The 15951-nt window shown below is 34.7% G+C and overlaps 2 protein-coding genes across 2 annotated transcripts; both read right to left on the bottom strand.

Annotated features, from left to right (window-relative positions):
* Positions 1-3305: 3305 nt before the first annotated feature.
* Positions 3306-5209, bottom strand: LOC130999447 (putative pentatricopeptide repeat-containing protein At1g12700, mitochondrial). Its single transcript, XM_057924974.1, has one exon. The coding sequence runs from the start codon at positions 5153-5155 to the stop codon at positions 3428-3430; it is 1728 nt and encodes a 575-aa protein (XP_057780957.1). The 5' UTR covers positions 5156-5209; the 3' UTR covers positions 3306-3427.
* Positions 5210-13408: 8199 nt separating this feature from the next.
* LOC130998805 (putative pentatricopeptide repeat-containing protein At1g12700, mitochondrial) lies at positions 13409-14959 on the bottom strand. The gene has a single exon (XM_057924212.1). It carries the CDS (start codon positions 14957-14959, stop codon positions 13409-13411), a length of 1551 nt encoding a protein of 516 aa, XP_057780195.1.
* Positions 14960-15951: the final 992 nt, after the last annotated feature.

The raw sequence follows: 15951 nt of genomic DNA, 5'->3' as shown, positions 1-15951 counted from the left end.
CAAAATATTTGGGCTAAGAGAAAATTAATATAAAAAGAAAAAAAGGCTTTTCTAAGTTTGTCCCTCCAATTTTTTTCGGTCATCGGATTATTGAGTTGGAGTTTACGAGTATTAGTTCACCACATAATATTCACACTTGCAATAAAATTGCTAAATATTAAAAATTAAGGTGCAGATACATGACACAGTCCCTTTATAATCTGAGGAAATTTTTAATTGAAATTGCACGAAACAACGTCACTTAGACCTCACAAAAACGACGTCGTCTTTACTAATCCACATAAGCTCCAATTCAACACTCTGACGACCCAAAAAATATTTGAGGGGATGGAATTGCGAAAATTGAAAATATGGTGATTTGATTCACCACACTTCAAAAGTCACGTTAAAATTGCGATCTCGAACTAGTTTGTGATTTTATTTGCCAAAACCACCGCTGCCTATTACCGGTGAAGTGTTAAAAATACTTTCCTTAGAGCAGCAAGATTTAGATTATGAAATAAATTGATTTCAATCAAACTAAATGGTTATGAGAGCATGCTATTAAATTATTTAAAGAAAGTATTTTTTTAATAATATTATTTTGTAAAATACATTTCTTCATTATAGGCTCAGTTGTACAAATTCATTTTTTCTTTTTCCGAAATTGATCAAAGTTTTGTCATGTTTGCTAATAGCAAGTGCCCCAACCTATAAATAGTAGTGAGATAAATCGTCACTATACGAAAGAATGTGAAGAAAAAATAGAATAAGAAATCTTGTTTACTGTTTAGAGATATGTAATTATTTTTTCAAATATAGAAGTACGAGTTTATCTTGATCAATCTCCACAATTCCCCTCAAATACTAGTCTATGATTTACTGGGCCTGACTCGAAACGAAAGCCCATTTATTTGGAGAGTTGGACCCGATAACTTTTGTGGGTTCAACCCATTTTAAAAATGGGCCACAACCTTCAATAGGTTTTTGGTAGGACTATTCTTGCTCGAAATTTTTTTATCAAAATTTAGTTATCGAGCAAAATTAATTTAAATGATAAAAATTATTAAAATTTTGCGCTATTTCAAAGTTTCAATCTATTGTAATAAATATGAATTAGTCTTATTATTTACGAATTGTTTTTAAAAGCTTATAAGCTTAACCAAAATTAGACAACTTATGGAGTCTCAAAACCTGCGATGAAGTGAGGTGTTTCTTACAACTAGATTGTCAAACCGTTGCTAGAGAGAGTCTCTAGAACTAGTTATTTCTATACCATGAAACCTTTTAAAAATGAGGATAAAAGTTGGAAATTGTTTAGTAAAATAGAGGAAGATTAGCTCGAATATCGAGGAATTCAACTTTTATGTACCCGTGTAACTTCTTATTTAGCATGCTTAATATTTCCTTCGGTTCCATATTTTTTTCCAATCCATACCTATAAAATTACACCATAAAACTAGTACACAAAATTTTGGGTACACTCGGATGTACCGTACAATCGGGTTGACCCGTACCCAAAATAGTGTTATTTATATGGTTTGGGCCAGGATATGGGTTCAAATCAGGGTATGGGTCAAAGTCTAAGTGAAGGTGCTTGAGTCAGGATATGGGTTCCAATCAGGGTATGGATCAAAGTCTAAGTGAAGGTGCAACCCAATTGTACGGTACACCCGGATGTACCCAAGACCACCTCAAACTAGTATTGTAAATTTCATGGCATTTCTATTGAAAAAAATATCTAATTATTAGGTGCTTGAAAAAATGAAAAAAAAAAATACTCTCATCTAATTCAAATGCTAAAATAAGATTTTATAGAAAAGGAAAAATGAAGCCAAATAAGAGTTGCAAACTAATCATAGGGCTTGATGGATGCTTTCTTAAGACATATCTAGGTGTGATACTTTTATGTGCTGTTGGGAATGACGGGAACAATCAAATATTCCCAATAGCTTGGGCAGTATTTGAGATTGAGAATGAAGAATGTTGGTCTTGGTTTCTGAAGCTCCTTTTTTCATGTTGGTCTGGCACATGGTGGAGGATGGACTTTTATCAGTGACCAATATAAGATATGTAACAACTATTTCCCTTTCATGTTCTGATTTTTAGGGATTGATTATGTTTATCTTATGACTATCAGGGACTAGAGCATGTTGTACATACACTTGCACCTAGGGCTGAACACAGGAACTGTGCCAGACATGTCTATATGAATTGTTAGAAGCAACATAAAGGGTCTACTATGAAGAACATGTTCTGAAACTTCCACAATTAGTTGCACCAACGTTGAGGAATACAAGCTAGCAACTGTGGAGATCAAGAAGGAGAGTGTTGCTGCATATCAAGACTTTATTGATAGAGATGTCTCTCGATTCTGTAAGGCATTCAATTCTACTGAACCTCGTAGTGATATGATAGATAACAATATTAGTGAGACTTTTAATGGATATATTCTAAATGTCAGAGGCAAGCTCATTATACACACGTGTGAAGAAATTAGGAGCTCATTAATGGTTAGGCAGGTTAAGAAGTTGAATGATATGTTCGTGTGTTTGATTTGATCTGCCCTATGGTTATGAAAAAGTTGGAGAAAACCAAGCATGCTTCTAGATATTGTACTGCAATGCCTGCCACCCCAGATTGGATTTGGGCGAAATTACAACTTATGGGATATTTAAGAATCAATTCTAAATTCATGTATTTTGTGACAAAAAAAAAAAGTTATGATATAATCGAGAAAATTGACAAACTTGATGTATTTTACGGCAATAACCTCTTTAAACTACTATATATAACTTTATAATTTTTTCAAAACAATTCTACATGAATATATCAATTACTCTCTCTATCCCGCGAAGCTTGAGCAATTTCTTTTTGACACGGATTTTAAGGATTTACTAGTATTTTGTGTGTTAAGTGTGTGATAAGTGAAAAAAAATGAAAATATGAATAAAGGGAAAAAATTTGACATATAAGGAAAGTGCTCAAGCTTTGCGGGACAACCCGAAAAGGAATACCTGCTCAATCTTCGAGGGACAGAGGGAGTACTAAATTTACATAAAAATTCTATTTGTTTTATTTTTCCATCGCTACATTAAAAAATATATTTATAGGTATCACTGCACTTTTCTACTAAAACAAGAAGAATAAGATCCCAAAAATACTATAGGAATATATTAATTTATTAAATTTACATTAAAAGTCTATATGATTTTTCATCCAGCACTACATTAATGAAAAATTTATCATTGATTTTATATTAACCATGAAAACATCAAAACGAAGGCAAACTAGAAAAGAATGAAAGTCGCAAAATCAACTGCAGATAGAGATGGAAGAATCATCAATTCATCATCACAGCCTCATAGTGTAGATGGAGTCGAGAAACAATTGAGCATTTAAAATAATCAAAATAAAACACTATCTCTACCTTCCCTTACCATAACACCTATTTTGAAAAGAGGTCCTTCGGTACAAGTTTCTTAACCTTATCAAATAAAACACTATCTCTACCTTCCCTTACCATAGGTTCAATCAACATTGATAAAGTAGTTTCGTTAAGTGTGAATCCCTTTGAATCCATCTCTTCCAACAGTGGCATTGCATCATGCATCTTGTTCCTTTTCAGAAGACCTTGAACAAAAACATTGTATGTCACACTATCCGGCAAGCAACCGTTGTTTACCATTTGCGTCATCAAATGCTTAGCCTCCTCTATCTGCCATTCTTTGCAAAGTGCACCGATAAGGATTGTATATGTTATGACGTCCGGCTGCATACCTTTGGAGGAAAGCTCGTCGAAAAGATCCTTCGCTTGTCTAACTTTATTATTAATGCACAATCCCTCAATGAGAACATTGTAAGTCCTTATATCAGGAGACACTTGTTGAGCTTCCATCTCTTTGAACAGCTTTAAGCCGTCTTCACATTTGCCTTCACGAAATAAGGCCTCTAGCATTATGCTATAAGAAACCACATTGCGCTCTAACCTTTGGTAGGGAATTATGGTAAAAATTCGTGAAACTTCATCGACTTGGCCCTTTTTGCAATACCCGTTCATCAAGCTATTGTAGCAATTGATATTGAGCTTGATTCCAGAATTTACTGCCAATCCGAAAATGCGTCTGGCTTCGTCCATTTTTCCTTGCATACAATACCCATTTATCAATGTAGTGTAAATGAAAATGTTGGGTTGTACATCAATCTCCTTCATAGATACCAACATATGCTCGGCCTCTTGCACCTTTCCATCTTTGCACCAAGCAGTCACAAAGATATTACATGTCACCACATTCGGACAGACCTTATCAACAATCATCTTCTTCAAAATGTCTTCAGCCTCGTCCATTCTTCTCCTATTGCATAACCCCTCAATTATTGAATTATATGTCACAACATCGGGTGAAATCCCCTTGTCACCCAAAGAAGAGAAGAGTTGGAGAGCATCGTTCACCTTTCCTTCCTTGCAAAGACGATCAATGACTGCAGTGTAAGAACAGACATCGGGTTTGCAGATTCCCTTTTCTTTTTCCAATAAGCAGAGCAATTCCAGCGCATGGAGACTACCTACAGCTTTGCATATCCCATTAATCATAGTACCATACGTACGTTCATTGGGCTCGCATAATCGGTAGACCGACAGCTTCCACAACACTTTAACTGCCTCTGGGATCCTTCCAACCAACAATAACCCTTTAATGAGAGTGGTAAAGGTTACAACAGTAGGCTCGTACCCACGCTTGAAAAAACTGCCTAAGATCGCAAACCCAAAATCAGGTCTTTTCTGTCGGCAGTAGCAATCAATCGCAATATTCAATATGTAGTGATTTACAGGAACATCCCTTTGAAGCATTTCGTCGATCAGATGAAGGGCAAGAGAGTATTGCTTCATCTTCACCACAGTACTCAACAATTTACTGAAAACAGAAGCATAAGGGCGCGGCTGCGTCCTCACCATCTCCCGAAATAGAGCGACGGCATCATTGGGCTCACGTATAGATCCAAAATCGAATCTGGGATAGGAGGAGAAGTATCTAATTTGGTGGGTGAGATTATCAAAATTGAATCTGGGTTTGAGAAGAAACGAGTGTAGAGAAGCAAAGGGGAGAGTGGATGAATTGAAAGAAGAATTGGAGATAATTCTGCCCAAAATCATGGCAGCGTGATTCCGACTCATTCTCTCTCTTTCTTTCGAGGGTTTTGCAGAAAACAAAATTAGAGGTTTATGATGATAAGTGCAAAAGTAGTTAGAGTACGTTAACTTTAAAATAAATAAATAAAGTTAATTTTTTTTAAAACGACAAAAAAAAAAGAAGTTAAGTTAATTGTAAAAAAAATAATGTTCGTTGCCGCGGTTAATTATTAGTACTATAATTTTTCCCTTTTACCATAAACTAGCATTTGCATTATGTGCACTGGAAAATATTTTTTATTTTTATATTTATATAAAATTAATACTAATTCAATTATTATACTTATAAATATAATTAAAAAATTGATTTTAATTGAATATAATTGAATTGGATATTACAAAAATAAAAAAGAATTCACAATTATAAAATTTGATATTATGAAAAACAAATTCAAAAAAATAAATTAACAAATTAAAAATAAATTACTAATTAAAAATATATTTATTCAAAAAAGATGAGAGAGTAGAGAGAAATTTATAAAACTTTAATAATTAAACAAATTTAATTTTACATTTTAAATCAAAATATTTTCATAAAATATATCATATTAAAGCTCTTATCATGATATTTAATTTGATATGCATATTAATGTTTTATAATTAGGTTAATTTCACAATTTTGGGAGAAAAAAAATGTAACAACAAATAAGAAGTTAAAGAAAATGAAAATAAGAAGAAAAATATATAGTTTAAACATAAACCTTCAATTTTATTATAACTACAAAATTGCCACTCAATTTTGAAATTGATTTTAAATTGAAAACTCCCTTTTTAATATAGCATAGATTAATTGATTGAATTATCCAAACTAAAATCTTCATGCCATAATTTATTTTTTGTAGAAAATAAGTTACTATTGTATATAATACTTCATTCATCCCATTTCAAATAATCCAATTTCTATTTTGGGTTGATCCTCTTCGAATTACTCAAATTTAAAAATAAAATTAAGCATTTAACACTATTTTTTGGGTTGCCTCACCACCACTTTACACATTTATTATATATTTCTTAATTTTCGTGTTTAATATTTTTAGATCATTTGAAGCGAGACGGTGGGTGGAGTAATAATACCTTTCACATAAAAGACTTTCTAGTTAAATACAAACGAGCTTCAAATGTGAGTGCAAGGATCCAATTTAGAATAGAATTAAAATAATATATTCCCAATCCATATCTATATACTAACTTATATATCTTCAAATAATTATATTTCTAATTTATTTTACAAAATCTGTTAGAAGAGGCCGTTAGTATTATCACAATGAAAACAAATGAGTAATACTTTTGGAGCCAAATGAATATAATATTTTATGATAAGTAATTATTAGAGAATGTATGCCAAAGAGAAATAATATATTTATAATCAAAGGGCAATCTCGTGAGCGGTTGTTTAATACTTTTAAACTAATATGTTAATATTGACAATAGAATTTGAAAGTCGCATTCACGCTTTTATAAGTTCTAACCAACTGCTCTAGTTAGTTGGAAAAGAGCCGTTAGAACTTTTGAGCTCTGCTGCGTGCTGTTTAGTTTGTTAGCTTTATAGATAGGGTTTTTACTTTACTTTCAATGTAATGTAACATCTGAGCAAGAGAGAGATAGTTTAGGATCAAGAGGGAAAATTCGAGAGAGATTGAAAAACAAGAGAGTTTCTTGGAGAGTTTTTCAGTTTGGATTTCTTGAGTGTTTCTTGTATCTTAGCGCTGTTCTTCATAATCAATAAACGATCGATTGACCCTCCGTGGATGTAGATTCGCAAGAATCGAACCACGTAATTCTCTGTTGTTGTTTCTGGTTTTGCATCTTCAATTGCAGCTTTTGGATTTGTTCTTGATCAATCTCAGCCGAAGTAATTTGTTTTTACAAATTGGCGCCGTCTGTGGGAATCATCTCTCCACGACATCATGGCTTCGGCGAATTTGGGGGCGGAGAAGTTCTCCGGCAAGAACGATTTTGGGCTTTGGCGAATAAAGATGAGGGCGTTACTGGTACAGCAAGGTTTAGGCGCAGCCCTTAGAGGTGAGAAGGGTTTCGCTGCTGATGTGACAAAGGAAAAAAAGGAGGAGATTATGGAACGGGCTCACAGCGCCATAATCCTCTGCCTATCGGATAAAGTTCTCCGAGAAGTTTCAAGAGAAACAACAGCAGCAGGCGTATGGGAGAAGCTAGAGCAGCTGTATATGACGAAGTCTTTTGCGAATAGACTCTATATGAAACAACGATTGTATTCATATAAGTTCTCTGAAGATGGGAGTGTTGGGGAGCAACTTGATGATTTCAACAAGTCCTTGGATGATCTTGAAAACATCGATGTAAAGTTGGCAGATGAAGATAAGGCTATCATCCTCCTGAATGCCCTGCCGAAATCTTTTGAAAATTTAAAAGATGCTATGTTATTTGGCCGTGAGAATACTATATCTCTTGAAGAAGTGCAGTCGGCACTCAAGGCCAAAGAACTTCAGAGGCAAAACGATGAAAAACCAGACTCTCTTGCAGAGGGCTTGAATGTCAAGAATGCTAAGTTCAACAAGGCAAAGAAGAAAGGATCAGGAGCTAAGGTTTCAGGAAAAGAAAAGGGAAAAGAAGGTGACACAAAGGAAACCAGGAAATGTCACCACTGCAAGAAGCCGGGGCACCTTAAAAGAGATTGTTATGCTTGGAAAAGAAAACAATCGGAGAAGGATAACAAGCAACCTAACACTGCAGATTGCACAGAGGATCTGGGAAGTGCAGAGATGTTGAATGTTGTTGATAGGCATATGGAGAATTCATGGATTATGGATTCTGGATGTAGTTTCCATATGTGCCCGTATAAAGAATGGTTCACTAATCTTGATTATCAAGATCTTGGATCGGTTCTGTTGGGCAACAACCAAATCTGCAAGGTGAAGGACATTGGCAGCATCAAATTGAAGCTGCATGACAATACCATCAAAGTTCTTTCTGGAGTCAGGTATATTCCTCAACTCAAGAGAAATTTAATATCTCTTGGTATGTTGGAATCAAATGGGTACAGTTTCCAGTCAAAAGATGGGTGCATGAATGTTATGAAAGACTCAGCAGTTGTTTTAAAGGGCATAAGGAAAAATAGCCTGTACCATCTCATTGCTGAGACTGTCATAGGGAATTCTGACATCACTAATGAGGATGACACTATCATTTGGCACAAGAGACTGGGGCATGTGGGTGAAAAGGGACTCACTGAACTATCAAAACAAGGAACCCTCCAGAATATTGGTAAGGCAAAGTTATCTAGCTGTGAGCAGTGTATTCTTAGCAAATCCAAGAAGCTTCCTTTCCCAACTGGAAAACACACATCAAAAGCACCATTGGAGTATGCCCATTCTGATCTTTGGGGCCCTTCAAGATCAGAAACTTCTGGTGGAGGCAGGTATTTCTTATCCATAATAGATGATTATTCTAGGAAATTATGGATTTATGTTTTAAAGAATAAGAATGATGCTTTTGATAGATTTAAGGATTGGTGCAATGAAGTTGAACTTGAAAAAGGCTCTACACTGAAATGTTTGAGAACTGACAATGGACTTGAGTTCTTGTCTGAAAATTTTCAAAAATATTGTAGAGATAAAGGCATAAAAAGACATAGGACAGTACCAGGTACACCACAACAAAATGGTGTGGCTGAGCGCATGAATAGGACCATACTTGAGAGAATTAGGTGCATGTTATTCGAATCTGGCCTTCCCAAAAGGTTTTGGGGTGAGGCAGCTAATACTGCTGCTTATCTTATTAATAAATGCCCTTGCTCAGCCACTGATTTTAAAACTCCTGATGACATATGGTATGGTTCCACTGGAAGCTATTCTCATTTAAGAGTTTTTGGATGTATGGCTTATGCTCATGTAAAACAAGATAAACTTGATCCTAGAGCTATTAAATGTGTTATGCTTGGTTATCAAAAGGGTGTTAAAGGTTATAGATTGTGGTGTATTGAACCTGGAAACAATAAGATTGTGATTAGCAGGGATGTTATTTTTGATGAAAATAATATGCCTTTTCTAACCACCTCAAATGAGGTAAAAGCTTCTGTCAATAAAGAAAATGTGCAGACACAGGTTAAGGTGGAGCTTGATGTCAACAATCATGAGAATAACACTGATTTTGATGAAGAGTCAAGTGGAGAACAGGCTGACTCTGCAGGACAAGATCTGAGGGGCTACCAGCTCACCAGAGACAGAGTTAGGAGGACCATAAAACCGCCGGCAAGATTTGCAGAAGCTGACCTTGTGCATTATGCATTGTGCACTGCTGAAGAGCTAGAGTATATTGAGCCAAAGACATATGATGAAGCAATGAACAGTCCTGAAAAGGATAAATGGCTAAAGGCTATGCAGGATGAATTACATTCATTAGCCAACAACAAAACATGGATACTGGTGGAGAAGCCCAAGAACCAGAAACTTGTTAGTTGTAAGTGGATCTTCAAGAAGAAGATTGAAGTGACAGCAAAGGGAGAGCATATCAGATTCAAAGCTCGTTTGGTTGCCAGGGGTTTTACACAAAGGAGTGGTATTGATTATAATGAAATATTCTCTCTTGTGGTAAAACATTGTTCTATAAGACTTGTTTTAGCTTTGGTGGCACAGAGAAACATGGAACTGGAACAGCTTGATGTAAAAACAGCTTTTCTCCATGGAGATCTTGATGAGACCATCTACATGCAACAACCCGAGGGATTCATCTTACCAGGTGATGAAACAAAGGTTTGCTTACTTAAAAAATCTTTGTATGGTCTAAAACAAGCATCTAGGCAATGGTACCTTAAGTTTGATGAGTATATGCATGATATAGGCTATGAGAAATCTCAATATGATAGTTGTGTTTATATGAAGAGAATGAGTGAATCTGATATGTCTTATCTATTATTATATGTTGATGATATGTTCATTGCTAGCAATAACTCGAATGAAATTAAGAGTTTAAAATCTAAACTGCAAGATAAGTTTGAAATGAAATTCTTAGGAGAGGCTAGAAGAATTCTTGGCATTGACATTAGAAGAGACAGGAATAGAGGCTTACTGTGGTTAACACAAAATGATTATATTAACAAGGTGTTAAGGAAGTTTAATATGCATGAATCTAGAATTGTGTCAGTTCCTCTTGGACAACACCTGAAACTTTCTGATACTCAAAGGCCACAAAATGATGATGATAGGATAGAGATGAACAGAATCCCTTATGCAAACGTAGTAGGGAGTATTATGTATACCATGATATGTACTAGGCCGGATCTATCCTATGCTATAAGTGTTGCAAGCAGGTACATGTCTGATCCAGGGAGATATCACTGGGATGCTCTTAAGTGGATACTCAGATATATGAAGGGAGCTATGAATATGGGAATTATGTTCAAAAGGAATGATGATTTCCAAGGAGATCCATTGATGGGGTATGTAGATGCTGATTATGCAGCTAATCTGGATTCCAGGAAGTCACAAACGGGCTATGTTTTCACACTTTATGGGACAGCAATCAGTTGGAAGTCTACACTACAGTCTGTGGTAGCTTTGTCCACCACCGAGGCAGAATACATGGCTATGACTGAAGCTGTGAAGGAAGCAAAATGGCTAAAAGGGATTATCTCTGAACTGGGAATAAATCAAGATTCAGTTGAAATAAAGTGTGACAATCAGAGCGCCATACACTTGGTGAAACATCAAGTATTTCATGAACGCTCGAAACATATAGATGTGAGACTTCATTTTGTAAGAGATGAAGTGAACAAGGGAGCTGTTAAAGTGGTGAAGGTATCTACAGAAGAAAACGCCGCAGACATGTTGACAAAGTCATTACCTGTTGCAAAGCTTAGACACTGCCTTGATTTGGTGTCTGTGGTGAACTGTTGATCATTTGTGGGGAAGCTCTGTGATGGAGCTGGATTGAGGGGAAGTCGTATGATTGTTTCATTGATTTGAATTCTATGTCAAGGTGGAGATTGTTAATATTGACAATAGAATTTGAAAGTCGCATTCACGCTTTTATAAGTTCTAACCAACTGCTCTAGTTAGTTGGAAAAGAGCCGTTAGAACTTTTGAGCTCTGCTGCGTGCTGTTTAGTTTGTTAGCTTTATAGATAGGGTTTTTACTTTACTTTCAATGTAATGTAACATCTGAGCAAGAGAGAGATAGTTTAGGATCAAGAGGGAAAATTCGAGAGAGATTGAAAAACAAGAGAGTTTCTTGGAGAGTTTTTCAGTTTGGATTTCTTGAGTGTTTCTTGTATCTTAGCGTTGTTCTTCATAATCAATAAACGATCGATTGACCCTCCGTGGATGTAGATTCGCAAGAATCGAACCACGTAATTCTCTGTTGTTGTTTCTGGTTTTGCATCTTCAATTGCAGCTTTTGGATTTGTTCTTGATCAATCTCAGCCGAAGTAATTTGTTTTTACATAATATATTCCCAATCCATATCTATATACTAACTTATCTTCAAATAATTATATTTCTAATTTATTTTACAAAATCTGTTAGAAGAGGTTAGTATTATTACAATGAAAACAATGAGACTGATTATTATAAAAGCTGGCCATATATTATTTGGAGCCAAATGAATATAATATTTTATTATTAGAGAATGTATGCCAAAGAGAAATAATATATTTATAATCAAAGGGCAATCTCGTGAGCGGCTGTTTAATACTTTTGAACTCATTCACTAATGATTGTAATATTATGCCCTTTCGACCAATCCAAACATTAAGAAGAGTTTATTACTATTTTTAATGAATTAATAATTTAAAAGTAGGAATTTGTTCTGATTCTACTTAATAAACGTGAGATACTATATATGATGGCCTAATTTAATTAAGATGTGGTCTCATGTATATTCGGGTATACCGTACATTTGAGTTGTACCAGACTCAAATTCTAATTCAGTTGGATTATATTGAAATGACACTAACACTATTTTATTTTATAAATGACACTATTTTGAAAATAACACTAACATTATTTTGTTTTGCAAATGATATTATTTCGAAAATGACACTAACACTATATTGAAATGACACTAACATTATATCGAAATGACTCTAACATTTAACATTCGGATAGAATAGTCCAGTTGGGTCATGATCCGGATCGGGTATGACCCGAGTGTACAGGATATTTTATGTTTAATTAAAATATATTTTTAGATAACACTATAATTATTCGTGCTTCATTCGTAAGTATATATATATACAGTAAGCTCGCATTTTGTAAAATTAATTCACATTTTAAGTTAATCTATCTTAGATGCACCTATTAATTAACTAACAACCTAAAGTAGCTAATAAAATATAGAAGCTCGCAATGATGAGTTTTAAAAGATTTGTTTTATTGTTTTAGGAAAAAAAAAAGTGAACTGCACGCCTTAATTAAAACAAATTAAGATGAGGGTTTACTTTTGAAAATTCGTGTAAAAAGTTACTAATTCGACTTTCTATTATACTATTTATTTTATTTGTCCCCAAGGGGACACCAGGCGGTGCGACCTCCTGTGTGTGAACAGTGAGGTCTCGGGTTCAAACTCCACTGCTCCCCCTCCCCAACTCCCCCATGTCAAAAAAAAAATTATACTATTTATTTATGAGTTAGTTACAGTAAATTCACGAAGTTTTTTTTTTCAGATATTTCTAACGATTTTTTAATTTTGCATAGTAATAACTCACCATCCATAAATTTCTTCCTAATTTTCCTGCAATGACAAAATCCAACCAAATTACATGACAATCACTTATGATTAGACCTTCATTTCTTCGGCAAAAGATAATCTAATAAACTATAATTTATTAATTGATGGTTGAAAATTCTTTGTTATTTGTATTTGTAATCTTGTAGGGTATTGGAAAACAAGAAATTTGATCAGTTTTTGTCAGTGCGGAAACATTAAGAAGAAATTTACAAATGGTGGATTATTATGTAAAATTAAAAAATCGTAGAAAATGTTTGAAAAAAATAAAATTTTGTGAATTCACATACAATTAATCCTTTTATTTATTTTGGACCCAACTTAACCTATTAAGCAATCCATATATAGTATGTCCAAATTTAATTGAATCTTGGTAATAAAGATTTTGGGCTATATCTCAAGAAAAGACGATAAGAAAATGATGTTTATCTTTAAAACAAATTGTATTTTATTTTTTAAAATCATTAGAGTCCAAAATTTGAAGATAGCCTAAAGATTCTTCTTCCAATAAATGTAAGTAGGAAAATGATAGGAAAATTGGCTAGGGTGTAACCCTCATAGCCTTGTTCCTTTTGAGAAGACCTTGAACAAAAACATTGTACGTCACACTATTAGGCACGCAACCGTTGTTTACCATTAGCATCATCAAATCCTTAGCCTCCTCTATCTGTCCTTCTTCACAAAGTGCACCGATAAGGATTGTATATGTTACGACACTGGGCTGCATACCTTTGGATGGAAGCTCGTCGAAAAGATCCTTAGCCTCCTCCATCTGCCCTTCTTTGCAAAATGAATCAATCAGAATAGTATATGTTATGACGTTGGGCTGCATACCTTTGGATGGAAGCTCGTCGAAAAGATCCTTAGCTTGTCTAACTTTATTATTAATGCACAATCCCTCAATGAGAACATTGTAAGTCCATATATTAGGAGACACTTGTTGAGCTTCCATCTCTTTGAATAGCTTTAAGCCGTCTTCACATTTGCCTTCACGAAATAAGGCTTCTAGCATTATGCTATAAGAAATCACATTGCGCTCTAACCTTTGGTAGGGAATTATGGTAAAAAGTCGTAAAACTTCATCGACTTGGCCCTTTTTGCAATACCCGTTCATCAAGCTATTGTAGCAATTGATATTGGGCTTGATTCCGGAATTTACTGCCAATCGGAAAATGCGTCTGGCTTCGTCCATTTTTCCTTCCATACAATACCCATTTATCAATGTAGCGTAAATGAAAATGTCAGGTTGTACATCAATCTCCTTCATAGATACCAACATATGCTCGGCCTCTTGCACCTTTCCATCTTTGCACCAAGCAGTCACAAAGATATTACATGTCACCACATTCGGACAGACCTTATCAGCAATCATCTTCTTCAAAATGTCTTGGGCCTCGTCCATTCTTCTCCTATTGCCTAACCCCTCAATTATTGAACTATATGTCACAACATCGGGTGAAATCCCCTTATCACCCAAAGAGGAGAAGAGTTGGAGAGCATCGTCCACCTTTCCTTCCTTGCATAGACCATCAATGAGTGCACTGTAAGAATAGACATCGGGTTTGCAGATTCCCTTTTCTTTTTCCAATACGCAGAGCAATTCCAGCGCTTTGAGAGTACCTACAGCTTTGCATATCCCATTAATCATAGTACTATACGTCTGTTCATCGGGCTCGCATAATCGGTAGACCGACAGCTTCCACAACACTTTAGCTGCCTCTGGGATCCTTCCAACCAACAGTAACCCTTTGATGAGAATGGTAAAGGTCACCACAGTAGGCTCGTACCCACGCTTGAAAAAACTGCCTAAGATCGCAAACCCAAAATCAGGCCTTTTGAGTCGGCAATAGCAATCAATCACAATACTCAAGGTGTAGTGATTTATGGGAGCATCCCTTTGAAGCATTTTGTCGAACAGATGAAGTGCAGCAGAGTATTGTTTCAGCTTCACCACAGCACTCAGCAATTTCGAGAAAAGCTTAACAGAAGGAAGCGGCTCCGTTCTCATCATCTTCCGAAATAGAGCGACGGCATCGTTGGGCTCACGTATAGATCCAAAATCGAATCTGGGATAGGTGGAGAAGTGTCTCATTTGGCAGCTGGCATTATCAAAATTGAATCTGGGTTTGGTAAGAAACGAGTGTAGAGAAGCAAAGGGGAGAGTGGATGAATTGAAAGAAGAATTGGAGATAATTCTTCCCAAAATCATGGCAGCGTGATTCCGACTCATTCTCACTCTTTCTTTCTAGGGTTTTGCAGATAACAAAATAAGAGGTTTATGATGATAAGTGCAAAAACAAGGAACTTTAAAATAAATAAATAAAGTTAAGTTAATTGAAAAAAAAATAATGTGGGTGCCGTGGTAAATTATTACTATAATTTTTCCCTTTTACCATAAATTAATTGATTGAATTATCCAAACTAAAATCTTCATGCCATAATTTATTTTTTGAAGAAAATAAGTTACTACTATATATAATACTCCTTCACTTCAAATGACCCAATTTTTATTTTGGGTTGATCAACCTCAAATGATTCAATCTAAACTTAAAAATAAAATTAAGCATTTAACACTAATTTTTGGATTGTCCAATCATCACTTTACATTTTTATTGCATATTTCTTAATTTTTGTGTCTAATTTTTTTGTTTCATTTGAAGAGGGACGGAGGGAGTGATAAATTATACCTTTCACATAAAAGACTTTCTAGTTAAATACAAACGAGCTTCAAATGTGAGTGCAAGGATCCAATTTAGAATAGAATTAAAATAATATATTCCCAATCCATATCTATATACTAACTTATCTTCAAATAATTATATTTCTAATTTATTTTACAAAATCTGTTAAAGAAGAGGTTAGTATTAATATTAGTATTACAATGAAAACAATGAGATTGATTATTATGAAAGCTGGTCGTATATTATTTGGAGCCAAATGAATATAATATTTTATGATAAGTAATTATTAGAGAATGTATGCCAAAGAGAAATAATATATTTATAATCAAAGGGCAATCTCGTGAGCGGCTGTTTAATACTTTTGAACTCATTCACTAATGATTGTAATATTATGCCCTTTAGA

Source organism: Salvia miltiorrhiza, chromosome 8 (assembly GCF_028751815.1).
Source record: "Salvia miltiorrhiza cultivar Shanhuang (shh) chromosome 8, IMPLAD_Smil_shh, whole genome shotgun sequence".
In the NCBI taxonomy this organism is placed as follows: Eukaryota; Viridiplantae; Streptophyta; class Magnoliopsida; order Lamiales; family Lamiaceae; genus Salvia; species Salvia miltiorrhiza.
The sequence above is the reverse complement of the archived record's forward strand: the minus strand, read 5'-3'. Positions and strand labels throughout refer to the sequence as shown.

Bases quoted from the DNA above. Each gene is read 5' to 3' on its own strand.
- LOC130999447 (XM_057924974.1), bottom strand. From the start codon at position 5,155: ATGAGTCGGAATCACGCTGCCATGATTTTGGGCAGAATTATCTCCAAT.
- LOC130998805 (XM_057924212.1), bottom strand. From the start codon at position 14,959: ATGAGACACTTCTCCACCTATCCCAGATTCGATTTTGGATCTATACGT.